Source organism: Bemisia tabaci, chromosome 2 (assembly GCF_918797505.1).
Source record: "Bemisia tabaci chromosome 2, PGI_BMITA_v3".
NCBI classification, from domain to species: domain Eukaryota; kingdom Metazoa; phylum Arthropoda; class Insecta; order Hemiptera; family Aleyrodidae; genus Bemisia; species Bemisia tabaci.
Genome location: NC_092794.1, coordinates 53,984,327 through 53,999,323, shown reverse-complemented (window position 1 = coordinate 53,999,323; position 14,997 = coordinate 53,984,327). Strand labels below are relative to the sequence as shown.

At 39.0% G+C, this 14,997-nt stretch overlaps 2 protein-coding genes across 3 annotated transcripts; one reads left to right on the top strand and one right to left on the bottom strand.

Moving 5' to 3' along the window:
• Positions 1-214: 214 nt before the first annotated feature.
• On the top strand, positions 215-7,751 carry LOC109035958 (presequence protease, mitochondrial). 2 transcript variants are annotated; one of them, XM_019049821.2, is made up of 2 exons: positions 215-396; positions 1,149-7,751. In XM_019049821.2, the coding sequence occupies exon 2, from the start codon at positions 1,174-1,176 to the stop codon at positions 4,300-4,302; it is 3,129 nt and encodes a 1,042-aa protein (XP_018905366.2). In that variant the 5' UTR covers positions 215-396; positions 1,149-1,173; the 3' UTR covers positions 4,303-7,751. The 2 variants fall into 2 exon arrangements, with proteins under 2 accessions (XP_018905366.2, XP_018905367.2); XM_019049822.2 differs by lacking the exon at positions 215-396 and adding an exon at positions 403-545.
• A 127-nt stretch (positions 7,752-7,878) lies between these two features.
• LOC109035891 (uncharacterized) lies at positions 7,879-14,781 on the bottom strand. Its single transcript, XM_019049702.2, has 2 exons — positions 13,274-14,781; positions 7,879-10,008 (listed from the first exon to the last, which is right to left on the bottom strand). Exons 1-2 carry the CDS (start codon positions 13,286-13,288, stop codon positions 9,607-9,609), a joined length of 417 nt encoding a protein of 138 aa, XP_018905247.1. The 5' UTR covers positions 13,289-14,781; the 3' UTR covers positions 7,879-9,606.
• Between the last annotated feature and the right edge of the window lie 216 nt (positions 14,782-14,997).

The following is a 14,997-nucleotide window of genomic DNA, read 5'->3' as shown; positions in this document are numbered from 1 at the left end:
TATTGAATTGTTGATTCGCGACCTGAAGAGTGTAAAAGAATCAAATTCTTTGATAAAACATCAAATAATCATATTTATTGTACTTAATCACTTACTCAATATTTTTTTGGTGCTCACACTCATTACATGAATTTCATCTCAATATCTTTCAGTAGATTTTGAGTTATTATAACTGGGAACCATGAAAACAGCGAGATGATGTAATCAGCTGATTTATGTTTACATCCGCGCATGTGCATGCTTGTGTTGTGCCGAGCTGGCCGAGCTTATCACTTATCAACAATTTTCAATCTAATTTAGCAATTAAGCCTCGCTTTATGAGTCGCTGTCACCAGTAGTACATTGTCGGCTCCTTCCAATTACTTCCTAAAACCCCATCAATTCAGTTTGTTTCAAGTAAGTTTTACTCAGAGGTCTCCTTCATGTTTTTAGGTTAACCCTCTTGTTCGATTGATTTGGTTTTCTTTGCAACCTTTAACTGTCTGGGTGAAGTAAAAATAAACACAAGAATACAGTTTCAATATCTCCGACTGCCTGCATTTAAGGTAAAGAAAGTGTAAAGTGACTACCACAAATAACTGTCAGGAACTCAAACCATTCACTTTGTATGTAGCACACCTCAAAGGAAGTTCGACTCTGTTCCTACCATGTAGACCCGAAAATCTTAGAAGTCATTTGGCTAATGTTCTTAGCAAGTTCTATTTTGCCATCTCTGGCTCTAAATCACTCCCCTCAATTCAAAACTTTTCCTAGTTTCATGAAAACATCTTAAGTATTCTCTACCAATTTTAAGCGGAAGGAATTGAGAAATCTGCGCTTTTGTGACTTTTAACTGGAAGAAAGAAAATAGAATTGACTTATTCTCTCAAAAAAATTCCCCTCAAGCTCAAGAATTTCCTCACATCTTAGGTGAGCTACATACAGTTTGCGAGCTTTCTGAATGTTTTTTGTGCCCCTGTGACTGTTCATACAATATTCAGCTCTTCCGGAACTTTGTTTTAATTCTCTCAAACTATCTGTCAAAAGGTCATTTTCTGTTCGAGCATATTGCTGGGCATAGGAAGCTGGTATTAAGTGATCATGATTATGTCCTACCTTTATCTGTATGTAACTCTTTTAATTTTTTTTTTTTTTTCATTCTTTTTCAGAGATCTGCCTTTTGATTTATTGAGTATGTTCCATTTTCGACGAGCGTCCTCTCACTTAAGCCAGCGGCTAAGCAGCTTCGACAGAATTCTTCTTAAATCTCCAATTACCAATGTAAGTGACTTCAAATATCCATCTAGTAGCTTCAGCACAGCACCCCAGTTGTTTCAGACTGCTCCTGAAAAGAAACGAGAGTCTCACAAAGAAGTACTTTCACCAGGCCAAGAAATCGAAGGATTTGTGGTAGAAGAGAAAACAGATGTCTCCGATTTTAATTTAACAGCAATAAAACTACGGCATTTGAAGTCTAATGCCCAGTATCTGCATCTGGACCGAGATGATTCAAATAACGTATTTTCTCTTAACTTTCGCACCACTCCATTCGATTCATCAGGAGTGCCACATATTTTGGAACACATCACACTTTGTGGCAGCGAACGGTTCCCATGCCGTGAAGTATTTTTTAAGATGCTCTCTCGGTCAATGGCAACATTTTTAAATGCTATGACAGGGCCTGACTATACTATGTATCCATTTGCTACTCAAAATGAAAAAGATTTTGGAAACCTCTTGTCAGTGTACCTGGATACAGTTCTCCGGCCAAGACTTAGTGAGCTAGATTTCAGTCAAGAAGGGTGGCGTTTAGAACATGAAGATATTAATAACCCCAATTCGCCAATTGTAATTAAGGGTGTTGTGTACAATGAAATGAAGGGATGTCTGTCTGAGAATAACACTATATTTGAAGAAAGTCTCCTCAATACCTTATTGCCCAGTCATACTTATGGTGTCAATTCTGGTGGGGATCCTTTAGTTATTCCAAGTCTGACGCTGGACAAGTTACGAAAGTTTCACTCTCAGTATTATCATCCTACCAACTCCCGGTTCTACACGTATGGTAATTTTGATGTAAGGAATCATTTACAATACATTAATAGAGAATACTTGGACAAGTTTACAAGCTTGCCACAATCATTTTTAGATAAAACCAAAGTTCCATCAGAACCTCGTTGGACCTCTCCTAAAGAGAAGCAAATTTTTGGGCGAGAGGACCAAACTGTACCAGAGCCTCTCAAACAGTCCTCTTTGGTAGTCTCCTCTTTGTGCGCTGATATAACTGATCTGAACGAAGTGTTCACCCTACAGATTTTGTCTGAACTTCTAGTGAAAGGTCCAAACTCTGCTTTTTACAAAAGTCTAGTAGAAAGTAACCTTGGATCAGGTTTCCATTCTGCTACTGGGTTTCAAGCTCAAACCAAGGACACAATATTCGCTGTTGGATTGCAAGGACTGAATCCTGATAGTTTTGAAAAAGTGTTACGCATCTATGAAGAAACTGTCGACAAGGTCATCAGCAATGGTTTTGACGAAACTCATCTGAAAAGTATTTTGCACTCGATTGAACTGAACATAAAGCATCAGTCCGCAAACTTTGGGCTAAATGTCTTGTTTGGGCTAACACCTGTTTGGAACCACGATGGGAATATCTTTGGAGCTTTACGAGTCAATGATCGTGTTTCACACTTTTGTAAGGAGCTTGAAAAGAATCCTAAGTTTCTTCAAGATAAAGTCAAACAGTATTTCAAGGATAACCCGCATCGACTCACGCTCACAATGGTACCGGACAAAGATTTTGAGAAAAAACTTAACGAGGCAGAGAAAGAGTTAATAAAAAGTAAAGTCTCGGCCCTATCAAAGGAAGAATTGAAAAAAGTTTATCAGCATGGTCTTGATTTGAGGCATTATCAGGAGCGAGAGGACGACTTTTCATGTCTTCCAAGTTTGAAAGTCTCTGACATTAAAAAGAATATTGATAAGACTCAAATAGCTACAGAGGAGCATAAGGCGATCCCCATACAAATTTCAAATCAACCAACAAATGGAATACTTTACTTCCGTGGCTTGCTAGATATCAAAAATTTATCAGAATCTCAGAAACTTCTACTTCCACTGTTTTGCAATGTTGCAAGTCGAATGGGGACCTCTACTCATAACTACCAAGAATTTGATCAACTTCTACAATTAAAAACTAGTGGGATTTCTCTTGATACGCACCTCAAAGAATCAGTTACAGATATTGGGCGCTTCGAAGAAGCTGTTGCATTTAGTATGTATTGTCTGGATAAAAACACGCATGATATGTTTGGTCTGCTATCTGAACTTTTGAACACAGTAACGTTAAAGGACCTCACCCGGTTTTCAACCTTGGTGAAAATGATCGTCGGTGATCTAGCACATGGAATTGTCAATAGTGGTCATGTCTATGCTGCATCCCTCGCATCAAGCCAAATGAACGCCACAGCTTTCCGCAAAGAGCAGCTGTTCGGATTGAGTTATATCAATCGAATGAAAAAAATTTGTGTCGGTGATTTGACGCCAGTTTTGAATGAATTAAGTCAATTGTCAGATGTCCTATTCAGCCGTCATAATTTAAAGTGCGCTTTGAACATGACTCAGGACAGTCATAAAACTGCCGTCCAAACAACCCACAACTTCATAGATAATCTGTCAAACAAAACTGTCCCAACAAGCCCCCCTTCTTGTAACACCCCTGGATCGGAAGAAAGTGCACCGAACCCGGGATTACACTATGTTTTACCGGTGCCTGTGAATTTTGCCTCAAAATCCATGCAAGGTGTTGCATACATGCACGAAGATTTCCCAAAACTTAGAATTTTGTGTAATTACCTCTCTCTTAAGTACCTTCTCCCTGTTGTTCGTGAGAAGGGAGGTGCGTACGGAGCTGGTGTAAACGTCTCTCCTGCAGGAGTAATCAGCTTTTATTCTTACAGAGATCCAAACTCTGTAGCAACGTTTGATGCATTTGACAATTCAGTAGAATGGCTCATGAATTCGAACTTATCGGATGAGGATATAGATGAAGCTAAACTGTCCGTTTTCCAAAGAATTGATGAACCGATCCCGCCAAGCAATCGCGGGATGCGCCTGTTTTTGCATGGTATTACTGACGAAATGTTCCAACAACATAGGTCGCATTTGTTAAAAGTAACAAGAGATGACGTTATCTTCGTGGCAAATAAGTACTTGAGTAAGCACGAGCCAACTGGAAAAGTTGCAAGAGCTTTAATTGGACCAGAGAACAATGATTTAAAAAATAGACGAAATGAATCTTGGAAAAATATGTCCTTGTATTAAACGTTCGCCTTCTTAGATCGTTAGATGATTTTGGCGGGTTTTAAACATTTCAATTAATGTCCTCCTGTTTTTCGACGTGAAAAATCACGAGGCTCAACCGGAATCAGCCCAAGTTCATCAGATGTTGCCTGATTTGTCCTACAAATTATTTTTTTAACAAAAAACTGAGCAACCCCCCGACTCGAAATTTTCTTGAGTTTACTCTTTACTTACGTACGTAAAGAACGTAATCGTACGTAATTTTCTTACCTCTACATGCGTAAAAATTCCAAAGAGTTGTTTACGTACAGTGCTCTGTCAAAAAATGAAACAAAAGCTAAAAGTGTGCAACGTGTGCCAGGGGTCCAGAAAGTTCTTCGACCCTCGCAGTTTCCAGCAACTAGGAATTCAGTCTCCGCACTATGACATCGTGCGTTCCCGGTGACTTTCACCAAAAAATAACGCGTTCGCAGTAATTTTCTAAAAATCAAACGCGGTCGCATTGATTTTCTTAAAATTCAACGTTTATGTAGTAATTAATTTTCTCAAAAATGCAATAATTTCGCACTTGATTTGTAGCATGTCAACATCATTGTCACAAATTTCGTGAAAATCAGTGCGTTGAGCGTTCATTCTTTAGAATAAAACCTATTTTTTACTTTCTCGCTCCCCTAGGGTAGAGAGGAAGTATTGTCATCCTCCAAGAAAAAAAAAAAAAAAAAGTTGAAATTTCATCATTTCTAGACGTTTTAAGGTCCCAGGAGTCAAAATAACCATACTTGAAAAAATGTGTGTCCGTCCGTCCGGCGTCCCCCAAATCTGTCTACAGCGATATCTCAGAATCTATCTGTTCGATTTCATTCAAAATTCTCACAGAACACCATATTTATGGTCTCCTTATGCACGTCCAACGATTTTGGGGTACGCTAAAATTTGGGGGGGCTAGGGTCAAATTGGGTTAAAGGTCCATTTTCAGCAAAATCACACGGAAAGCTCATTTTGAGGGACCGTAAATTTTGAAAAATGCCTTTAATTCTTTAAAAGTGGGCATCAAGCACATCACCTGGGTCATTAATTTAAGTTCCTAAAAGATCTTTGGACTAATCTCAAAATTCAAGGGATTACGAGGCCCAAAAGTAGGGCACTTTGCTCCGCGACATCACACAAACAACTCATTTTCAAAGACTGTAAATTTGAAAAAAAATGCCTTTCATTTCTTCGAAAGTTGGCATAAGAGCACCACCTGGTTCAATAATGTAAGTTCCTATGAGGTCTTTGGACTAAACTAAAAATTGAAGGGTTACGCGTCATATAGCGAGGAGAGCACTTCGGTCACACGGAGAGCTCATGGACTGTAGATTTTGAAAAAATGCCTTAAATTCCTTGAAAGTTGGCTCAAAAGCACCATCTGAGTCATTAATTTAAGTTCCTAAAGGATTCTTGGACTAATCTCATAATTGCAGAGGGGCCGATAGGAAACGCTCAATTCTCTGATAAATGAGTCGGAACGCTTCTAGATAATAGCAGCAAACGCTTTGAGTCAGGTGAAACCTAGGAATTCAAATGCATTATATAATGCATCATATACTATTTCCAAAATTACTCCGTAGGTATACACCAAGCAAAATTAGACAACTAATTAGGTAGGTAAGTACTTACAATATATAGTTACTATTAGTCATCAAGCTGACGCAAGAACTGACACTTACATCTTTATTAAATACTAATATGTTTGTTGTTAATGAATTTAGAATCCCGGCAGATTCCATCTTTCGCGGTTCCTTTTTACGAGGTACTAAGCACAAATATGATATAATAATACGGCACAAATATGACTGATTTAATGCTTGTTATTTAATAAAGGAGGTTATAAATTGTTAGTTAGAACCCGAGGTTTGGTTGAAGGAGATGGCGCTCTCAGCGCTCTCTATTGTTTTCGCTTTGAATTACAGGGATACGCGGTAAGGAGATGGCGCTCCTGGCGGGCGTGTGGTGAACCTTCCAGCAGGTAGATTCGCCCGCCAAATTTAAAATTTGGGAGATGCTAAGCGAAAACCGTTTAGATTTAAGACTATTTGAACATCGAATAGTCATTCTACCCATTCAAGTAGATATTTGATGGCTTTTGACCGTGCTTAAGGAGAGATTATAATATAAAATCGTATCTGAAGTATGATGTCAATGAATCTAATGGATCCTAATGAATCGTAGAAAAGCTAAGATTTTTACGGATCGCCATCTTTGACAGGAGACTTTGTTAATCAATTACATATTTAATTGAAGATGCCTCATAAAATCAACAAGTCGAGGCCGAATATATGAATTCATCACATATCGCGAAGACATTTACAATAAAGTTCAGTGGTTTGAATAAAAATTTCATAACTATTATCCTGTGATCAAAATTCCAATCAAACTTTATGATTTTGTAAAATTGGCAGTATTTTTCTAAATATTCCAGTAAAAGTGTCTATGCCGGCGCGAAGCGCCGGCTCGAGCGAGAAAGTCCCGTGCGGTTCCCGCACCAATCCGCTAAGCGGATGGGGGGGGGGCGAAGCCCCCCAAATGCCGGCGCGTAGCGCCGGTACGCGGCGCGAAGCGCCGCGCATAAATTGGCCGGAGGCCAATTTTTTTATTTATGCAATCGAACGTTTGGTTCATGTAACCGAACTTCATATTCATGCGTTTTAAGCTCATAAGTTCGGTAATACGAACCGAACGTTTGGTTACCTACGCGAACTAAACGTTGGATTTTCCGAACCAAATAGTTAGGATGATAGCAGAAAACACCATGTTCTCCTTCATTTTGTAGACAAGTAGTTGTTTATATCTTCTTTGAAGTCGATATAGTTGTATCGCGCGGTTTGCCCCTTCCAACTTTTCTACCCCTGCGTTAAAGTCCCTGAACTAGTCGAAAAGAGATTTTCCTTCATTTTATGGATATGCAATTTTACCTATTTTGAAATCGCTGTAGTTCTTGAACGTTCTGCACCCCTGACGTGTGCACTGTGCAGCCAGGCTGATTCTGATCAAATCCATCTATTTTTAGTGCTCCATTTAAGTTTTTGTTTTTTTTTCGTCTTTGCCATTGGTTCTGATCCTACGGAACAGAACACCTCTGACTCTTAAATACAATGTTCTTTATATTATTTTAACAAAATTAGGTTTTAAAATGCTGTGATACTTTCTTGCTGTCACACCCTGCTGGAGGTGTGATCTTTTTCCCCTTTTTTGTAATTAAGTAAGTGCCGTGAAATATCCCTGTGAAAATACAAGTATTTGTAGTTAGTCATCCTTTAAAATATTACATTTCACTTGAAAACACAGGCTAGTAATTTAGTAATCATCGACTGATGATTTCAGAGCCTGTGTGGAAAATCAATATTTTGGCCTTTTCTATCACTCTTAAAATTACACTTTTTTATAATTAATGTACAGATTGTAAATAAATGATTGTTCACCCTCTGAAATCTTTATATTTATTCTGAACGCTATATCTCGAACATTTTTAATCAATTCAAATCAAATTCCTTTACCGAACTTTTACTTATGAAGTATTTAATTTTATCTCTATCATAATATTTTGTTTTTAGTTCCTGCATAAACTCTAGTGCAACTTGAAAATAAAAATGCATGAATTGTAATCGATCTACCGCAAAAGGGATACTAAGTACTTCTGGTGAAAAATATGCAACTATTCCTATCAATTGGAAATAAGCAACATCTTCAACCTGAAGTCCGATTAACTCACCCTCATTCAGGGCCGGATTTACCTACTTGCCGCCCATGGGCCGTCTGTACTTTGCCGCCCCCATCCCATTCGTTTCGAAACATCAATAAAAACCATCAAGTGAATGTGCCAGAGGGGGAGGGGACGGGTGTATAAGACGCGTTTACTCGTGTTAAGCACACTATTTGCGAAAGCCCTGTCAGCACTTCTAGCAAAAGTTCACGGAACTTTGCGCTAAAGTTAAGTTCCGTAAACCTATCTCTGTGAGGACAAGGCCTTCCATTTGTAAGAAATGAACGTAAAAATTATGCAAAAACAAACATAAATGTGGTTTCATAATTTTAACTTCCGCGGCCGCGCTGACCGCACTGTGTTTGGCGCAATGCGTGAAGTATTTCTACAGTCTTGTAGGCGCTATGTGTTTCACGCCGACCGCCGCTGAACGCACTGTGTTTGATGCAATGCGTGAAGTATTCGTGCAGTCTTGTAGGTGCTAATATGTGTTACCTACATGCCGACCGCCGCACAGTGGATTTAGTCAATTAGAGAGGTCGGACATGAAATTGTTGACAAAACCTGCAAATGTTTATGTTTATTTCGTCACATTTTAAAGTTCAAGGGGTGATACTGGAGGAAAATTTCACGAGAAAACTAATGGAACCGTTTGCAGAACATCAGATTCTTGTTTAAACGGAGTTATGAGCGTTTAAAGTTTCCAAATTTTGTCCGACCTCTCTCATCGACTCGATTCACCGTGCGCCGCGCTGAGGGCTTCTCCTTTTCATCTCTAGTCCTCATCATCATTGCTCTCTGATCAATTTTTTTGTTTGTTTTACAAATCTTAATCATTATCAATACCAAATCTCTTGAAATAATGGAATGATTGTGAGACATTGATTAATTATCTAGGTGGTTTATTTTTATTTACCCAATGAAAGACAAAGGTTGGTTTTTTTCTTACAATCTTATCTGCAATCAGTTACCTATACGTGACATCTAAAATAAGCATTAAGTATTTCATAATTGGACAAATTTTTAATCATAGAACTCAGTTTTTTACTTGCTCGCTAGAGTTTCTCCGATGTTAAACTCGAAACCCACTTTAAGAGACACTGTCAAGCAATGGAGATTCATGCAAGTCAACAGTTGAGATTGTGATTTTTTTTTTTTTAAAGGTCTGGATACCCACACGATCAAATTCCGAACCATAACTCTGATCAAAGCACCCCGGTTGATGACTGATGGTCACCATGCACACCTGTCTTCTCGGATCAAAATTTGACGGCCCGTCCAATTTTGACTTTGACCCATGAAAACTTGGCAGAAATGTTTCCGGAAAATTGGACGGGCCGTCAAATTTTGATCAGAATGGAGCACCACCATTCATCATTTCTTGCCACACGGAACATTTCTGCCAAGTTTTCATTTTAAAATTTAGCAAAGTAACGATTTTAAGACTAATGACTCCCGACACTTTGATAGTAATTGGGTCGGGAATTTGATCATGTTTCAAGACCTTGATGAGTGTCAAGTATAGTTACAGCACACGCATACATCCAACAGCCTCGAGTTATTATCGTTGGTATCAAATCACGTCAATGACAGAAGGGGTAATTTGGACAATGGTGAGCGCTGACCCCCGCAGGGTAACTTCTCGCCCCCGCGTAGCCATGATTGTAATGTACCGCGTGAGGGATGTGGTGGCTGCAGTAGGGGTAGTTGGGACAAGCGGATGGCGACAGGCCGACCGGGTAACCAGGAGCTGCCTGCGGCCCGAAGAATCCCGGCGAGGAGTAGAAAGGAGCATGGCCGCCGCCCTCGTGGATTTGCAGAAGAGACATCGCTGTGCCCGCGGCTTGTCGGTCGCTGCTCGTGTGAGCGGGGACGAAAGCTCTGTCGCAAAGGGGGTAGTTTGGACACGAGGCCGGGTCCACACCTGCTGGGTACCTGTGCGCTTGTGCTGTCGTACCTGCGATAAGGGAGCTTCCAACTAGAATCTGAAACATGTATGCAATGTAATGTAATGAAAGTATTTGAACCTAAATGTCGACGGTGTAAGTCCGCAACCACGTACCTCGGTTTGCGACGTCGCAGACTTCCTGTCATACTTTATTTTTTAAATGGAAAATCACTCAACGGTGATGCTTTAACGCTGCCGTGATTTTTCTTCACAGTGCGAAGAAAGTTCTGCAAAAACCTCAAGGAATGATGCCGATTTGTTCTCTTGTAAACAAATAATAAAGGAGCGGAGATTTTCAAACACCGCAAACGAGATACGTGGTCGCGGACTTACACCGTCGATAGGTATAGTAGAGGCGTCGCAACTTGAAGTACACGGTTATTCCAAAAGATCTAGCAATGTAAGATTTGGGCTATATTTTGCAATGCGGAACCACAATAGCTAGCTCATCCGTAAAAACACGTTTAGGCAATGGGAAACTAATGTTGCGTACCTCATTTCTAGACTGAGCCAGTAATTGTAGTTCCTATAATCGTAAAATGTAGTCCAATTTAAGTTGAGAACAAACAGAGCTTACTTCCATTGAAACTTTGCAACGTTTCATGTGGGTTTTAGGACATTTCGTCAACGATTTTTTGTCCGCGCGCCTGTTTTTCCCAGTAATTTTCGTCTGCGCGTATTTTCGGAACGGAGGTTTTGGTCCACGTGCCAGTTGAGACCCAAATTTAATAAATTGGTCCACATGTAAATACAAACGACAATTGCTCACGACGTTTTTGGATGAAAATGTGTAATGTGTAGGAAAAATAAGGGATTGCTTATTTTTTTTTTTTATTTATTTATTTTTTTTTATTTTTTTTTGGTTGTTTGATCCAACGGAGAATAATATATAATTGAGATTTTTGGTAAAAATGAGGGAGCGTCAATTCCATTTGTACATTTGAAACATTTGTACTTTTAAAGGCTACCTGTCATTCTTAATACGTTCAATTTCGTAAAATACTGCGCAACACCGCTGTTGTGAAATAGTTGCTTCAGGCGCCGCCGCACGGTGGGCGGGCGGTCAGCGCGAAACGCGCATTGGCGCCCACAAACTTAAGTGGATACTTCAAGCATTGTGCAATGCGAGAAGTATCCACTTAGGTTTGTAGGCGCCAGTGAGCCTCTCACGCTGGCAGCACGCCGCGCCGCTCCGCTCTGTTAGGCTCTACTATTTATACTCGCATAGTCAGCGTTTTTTAACTGATGTTTTTGAAATGTTTGCACACTCTGCATTGATTAATCTCATTTCAATTATTGATGAAAAAAAATAAGTATCAATTTATCAAAGGAGAGTAATAATATAACGTGTTTTTTAAATATTGGTGGTTCCGTGTCAAATTTAATGATTTCCAAGCACTTTAATTTTTTATTTTACATTTTGTGCTTTTACTGTGCTGCAGCGAGGTGTACGCTCAACCAAACGCTCAAAAATTGACGTATTTGACTCTAAAAGATCGATGTACAAATGGGTTAAAAGTAAAGATTGCGTGCCTCTTGGTTTTTTCCCTCTTTTATTCATGTTTGCAGTTTCTTTCGGCACAACTGCGGCTCATTGAGATTAATATCAATGCCATTGCTTGGAAAAGGTTTTACAAATATTTGTCACGTTTTAAAAATATAAATGTTTACAAAATGAAGTAATACTTTCGTAAAAAAAAATGTTTAAAAATAAAAAAAAGTACCTGTACATATGTGAGGTATATATTGCAAATCGAATATTTTAAGGATAGAAATAAAACCATAAATTCACCAATGACAATTTAAAAAGATGAATCAAAAGGAGAAAGTAAAGTAACATTTCATTTAGAAAATGAACAACCATAACAACACCTCCTCCTCTCTCAATTTCATATTGTCAATAAAATTTTATATTCCAACTAAAATATAACGCTTGGACCAAGTCACTGAACAGTGACTTGGTCCAAGCGTTATGGATAAGCAACATTGCTTATTTTACGTGTGGGCGTAAACTACTGGACAAAGAAGGTGCGCGGACAAAAAATCGTTGACAAATTGTCCTGAAACCTTCATGTGCGACGACCTATTCTTTTACCTAAGAGAGGCTGAAAATTTATAATAGAAATGTGTAAATTTATTCTCCGATTTAACGAAAATTCTCACATGTAACACATTCTTTCGTTTCATTATGAATTTGAATTTCATTATGAAAAATAAGTTGAGTATGAGGTGAAACTTTGAAACGTTGCAATGCAAGTAAACATCGATGCTTCTCACCCCTTCAAAACATGTTCTTCCTGGGCATTATCATGGTTTCTCGGACATTTCGTCAACTAACACAAAACAGTAACTTAAGTAAAGGTCAAGCTAAAAATGCTGAAAACCTTAGGATGTTGTAGAATTTTTTGTCTATAGGTAGAATGGGTACTTGATTTTGTCGACAAGCGACTGTGAAACATTTTGGATAAATAGGTTTTAACGAATTTTTATAGATGCCGGAAGAATAAGCAGATATAAGAATAAGCAGAGTAAATCAGTTCGCCTTCGATTTTTAGCCTATGCAACACACAACCCTAGAAAACGAATTGCTGCCTATGAACGTAATAAAAGTCGGCGCGCCTTCAGTATGTCTCATCTGCAATTAGCAGTCGAACCAAAGAATGCATAGTTCTACCATAAATTAATGCTGCTAATTGCTAAGGAAAAACGCAGGATATATTCGAGGGTTGCCAATAGGTTCCCTCTCATGAAACTTTAATTTTCAAGGCGAGTTCTACATGTTTTCTTTTGAAATTCTCAGAATAATTAGCTCACATCATCAACGAAATTTTCTGAAAAACTGAAGAAAAATTTTCACAAATTTTCCTAAAAATTCGTGTTCTATCAAATTAAATTCAGCAACGCCTGGAGGCCTATAAGGCGTTCGTCCTTAGCACGGCAGTATTGAACTTGACAGAAGTTTGAAATGGCTCACATTCATGCGTGAACCAGTGTTCCTATGCGAATCATCTGGTCCCGCTTGAGCTCTGCATGCCTGCATAGACTGCATTTTGCAATTTAGGAACTATAATGCCTACCTCATTTGTAAAAACACGTATGTGCCCGCGGAAACTGATGGTACATTCGTTATGTTTCTAAATTGAGCCAAGAAGTGTAGTTTCTGATTGCAAAATGTAGTCCAAAACAACTTGACGCCAAGGCAATAAAGATCTTGTGGAGCTCAATTTTCTCTGAAAGACGAATGGAAGTGTCGATAGCACGCCCATAATATTGAATCAAAAGTCACATAAATAAATAATTACCAAAATTCCGAACATTTTGTCACGTAGGTATAGGTATATGGCACACTGGAAAACGATTCTTCACGTCGACGGACACGGAAAAAGAGCGTTCTAAGTTAAAAATTTGAAGCACTCAACTTGAATGACACATCGCACATGATCGGTCATGCTCTGTCACCAGAGCTTTTATAATGATTCGAAAATCGGGCATTGGGTAGCGATCGAGTACCGTGACCATGATTGCACGGTTCATGTCTTTGTGGTTTAAACTGCAGTAACTACAACTCCCCTCCCCTCCCTCTTGGTTTTTCAAATTCGATAATGATTATTACTTTATCGGTGACTGTCGATATTCTCTCGGGTTAATGCGGAGACTCTGGCTGAGAGAGCGCTACATTTTGGCCAATGGTCGAACCGTAAATGAGCAGCATCTTGCTGTAAAGGAATCAATATATGTCTGGATCATTTTAGAAACAACAGACGAGGAGCTGGAAGGTCAATAAGGCGCATATGAGAGCAGTTTTTGAAGAAAATTGAGATAGGTATTAATGATTTTAATTAGGACTAGTCTTTAATTATACCTATGTATAAAATTCACTCCCATCATAAAGTGAGTTTGATGTTTCTTTCCGCCACAAAGCTCCATAATGTACCTAATTTTGAAACTTTAAATGCGTTTTTCTTGAAATAGCAAAATTGGAATTTTGCGCCTTATCCTCCATGCCCCTGATATGTGCTAGTAGTTTCACCATGCAGGTAGGTGATAAAATGGATAAGCCAAAATTTCGTAGTACCTTTACTTCATCGGCGGATCCAGCAACTTGGCAACACCGGATTTTCTCCATTAAAACCTATGGAAATGTATAGATTCTTAGAGGGGCCAGGACAGGTGCCAGATGTTCCGACAAGAATTGATTATTCAGCATAGGTTCAAATGGAGGAAATCCGATGTTGCCAAATTGCTGGATCCGACTCTGTTGCAAAAAGTGGTCCAAATGAGTCGCATATTCAAATCTCCTACAATGGATTTTAGCTTAAATGTTGCGTTATAGCTCTAACTTTAACAAATATAAAGTAGCAAACAGGTATCGCTGAAAAGACGTAGGAGGAAGAAGAATAATACTTTAGAAAACTATGTAAGTAAGGTATCCAAGTAAAATATTCACTCTTTCCCCATGCCATACGTGTCATTATGGCGCCGCACTTTCCTCAGCCTTTCTTCGCAAGGCGAAAATTTTCTTACTCATGCCACTTATTGAAAGAGAACGTGTACGAAATTAGCAGTGACCGTGCATTACTGTCAAGACGCCTGCTCCCACTTAGTTGCTAAGGTCGCAATAAATCGCGATTTCATCGTAGAGTCCCTTTATACCCAGAGTTAAGACAACTCACTTTTGGTTCGGCTGAAAGTGGCCTAAAAAAAAATCCAATTCTGATTGGTTCTCGCTCATGGAGGCCGAAAAGAGTGCACCAAGATGGCGGTACCTCGAATGTGAACAAGAATAATGAAAATATCACCTAATTGTGGTTTATGAAGAGTAAATTGTCATTTCCATCGGTCCAAAATGAAAAGAGAATAAGAAATTATTTAAACCAATCTCATTTTCTTTTTAATTGATCAATTTGTTGCTGTTGTTGTTTTTGTGTGACAGACATCGCAGGATTCCTGATCCTTATCCCTCAATATCGTTCGTTTGGGTGCACTCGTTTCGGCCTCCATGACCAGCCAAGGCCGGCTGTCAGTC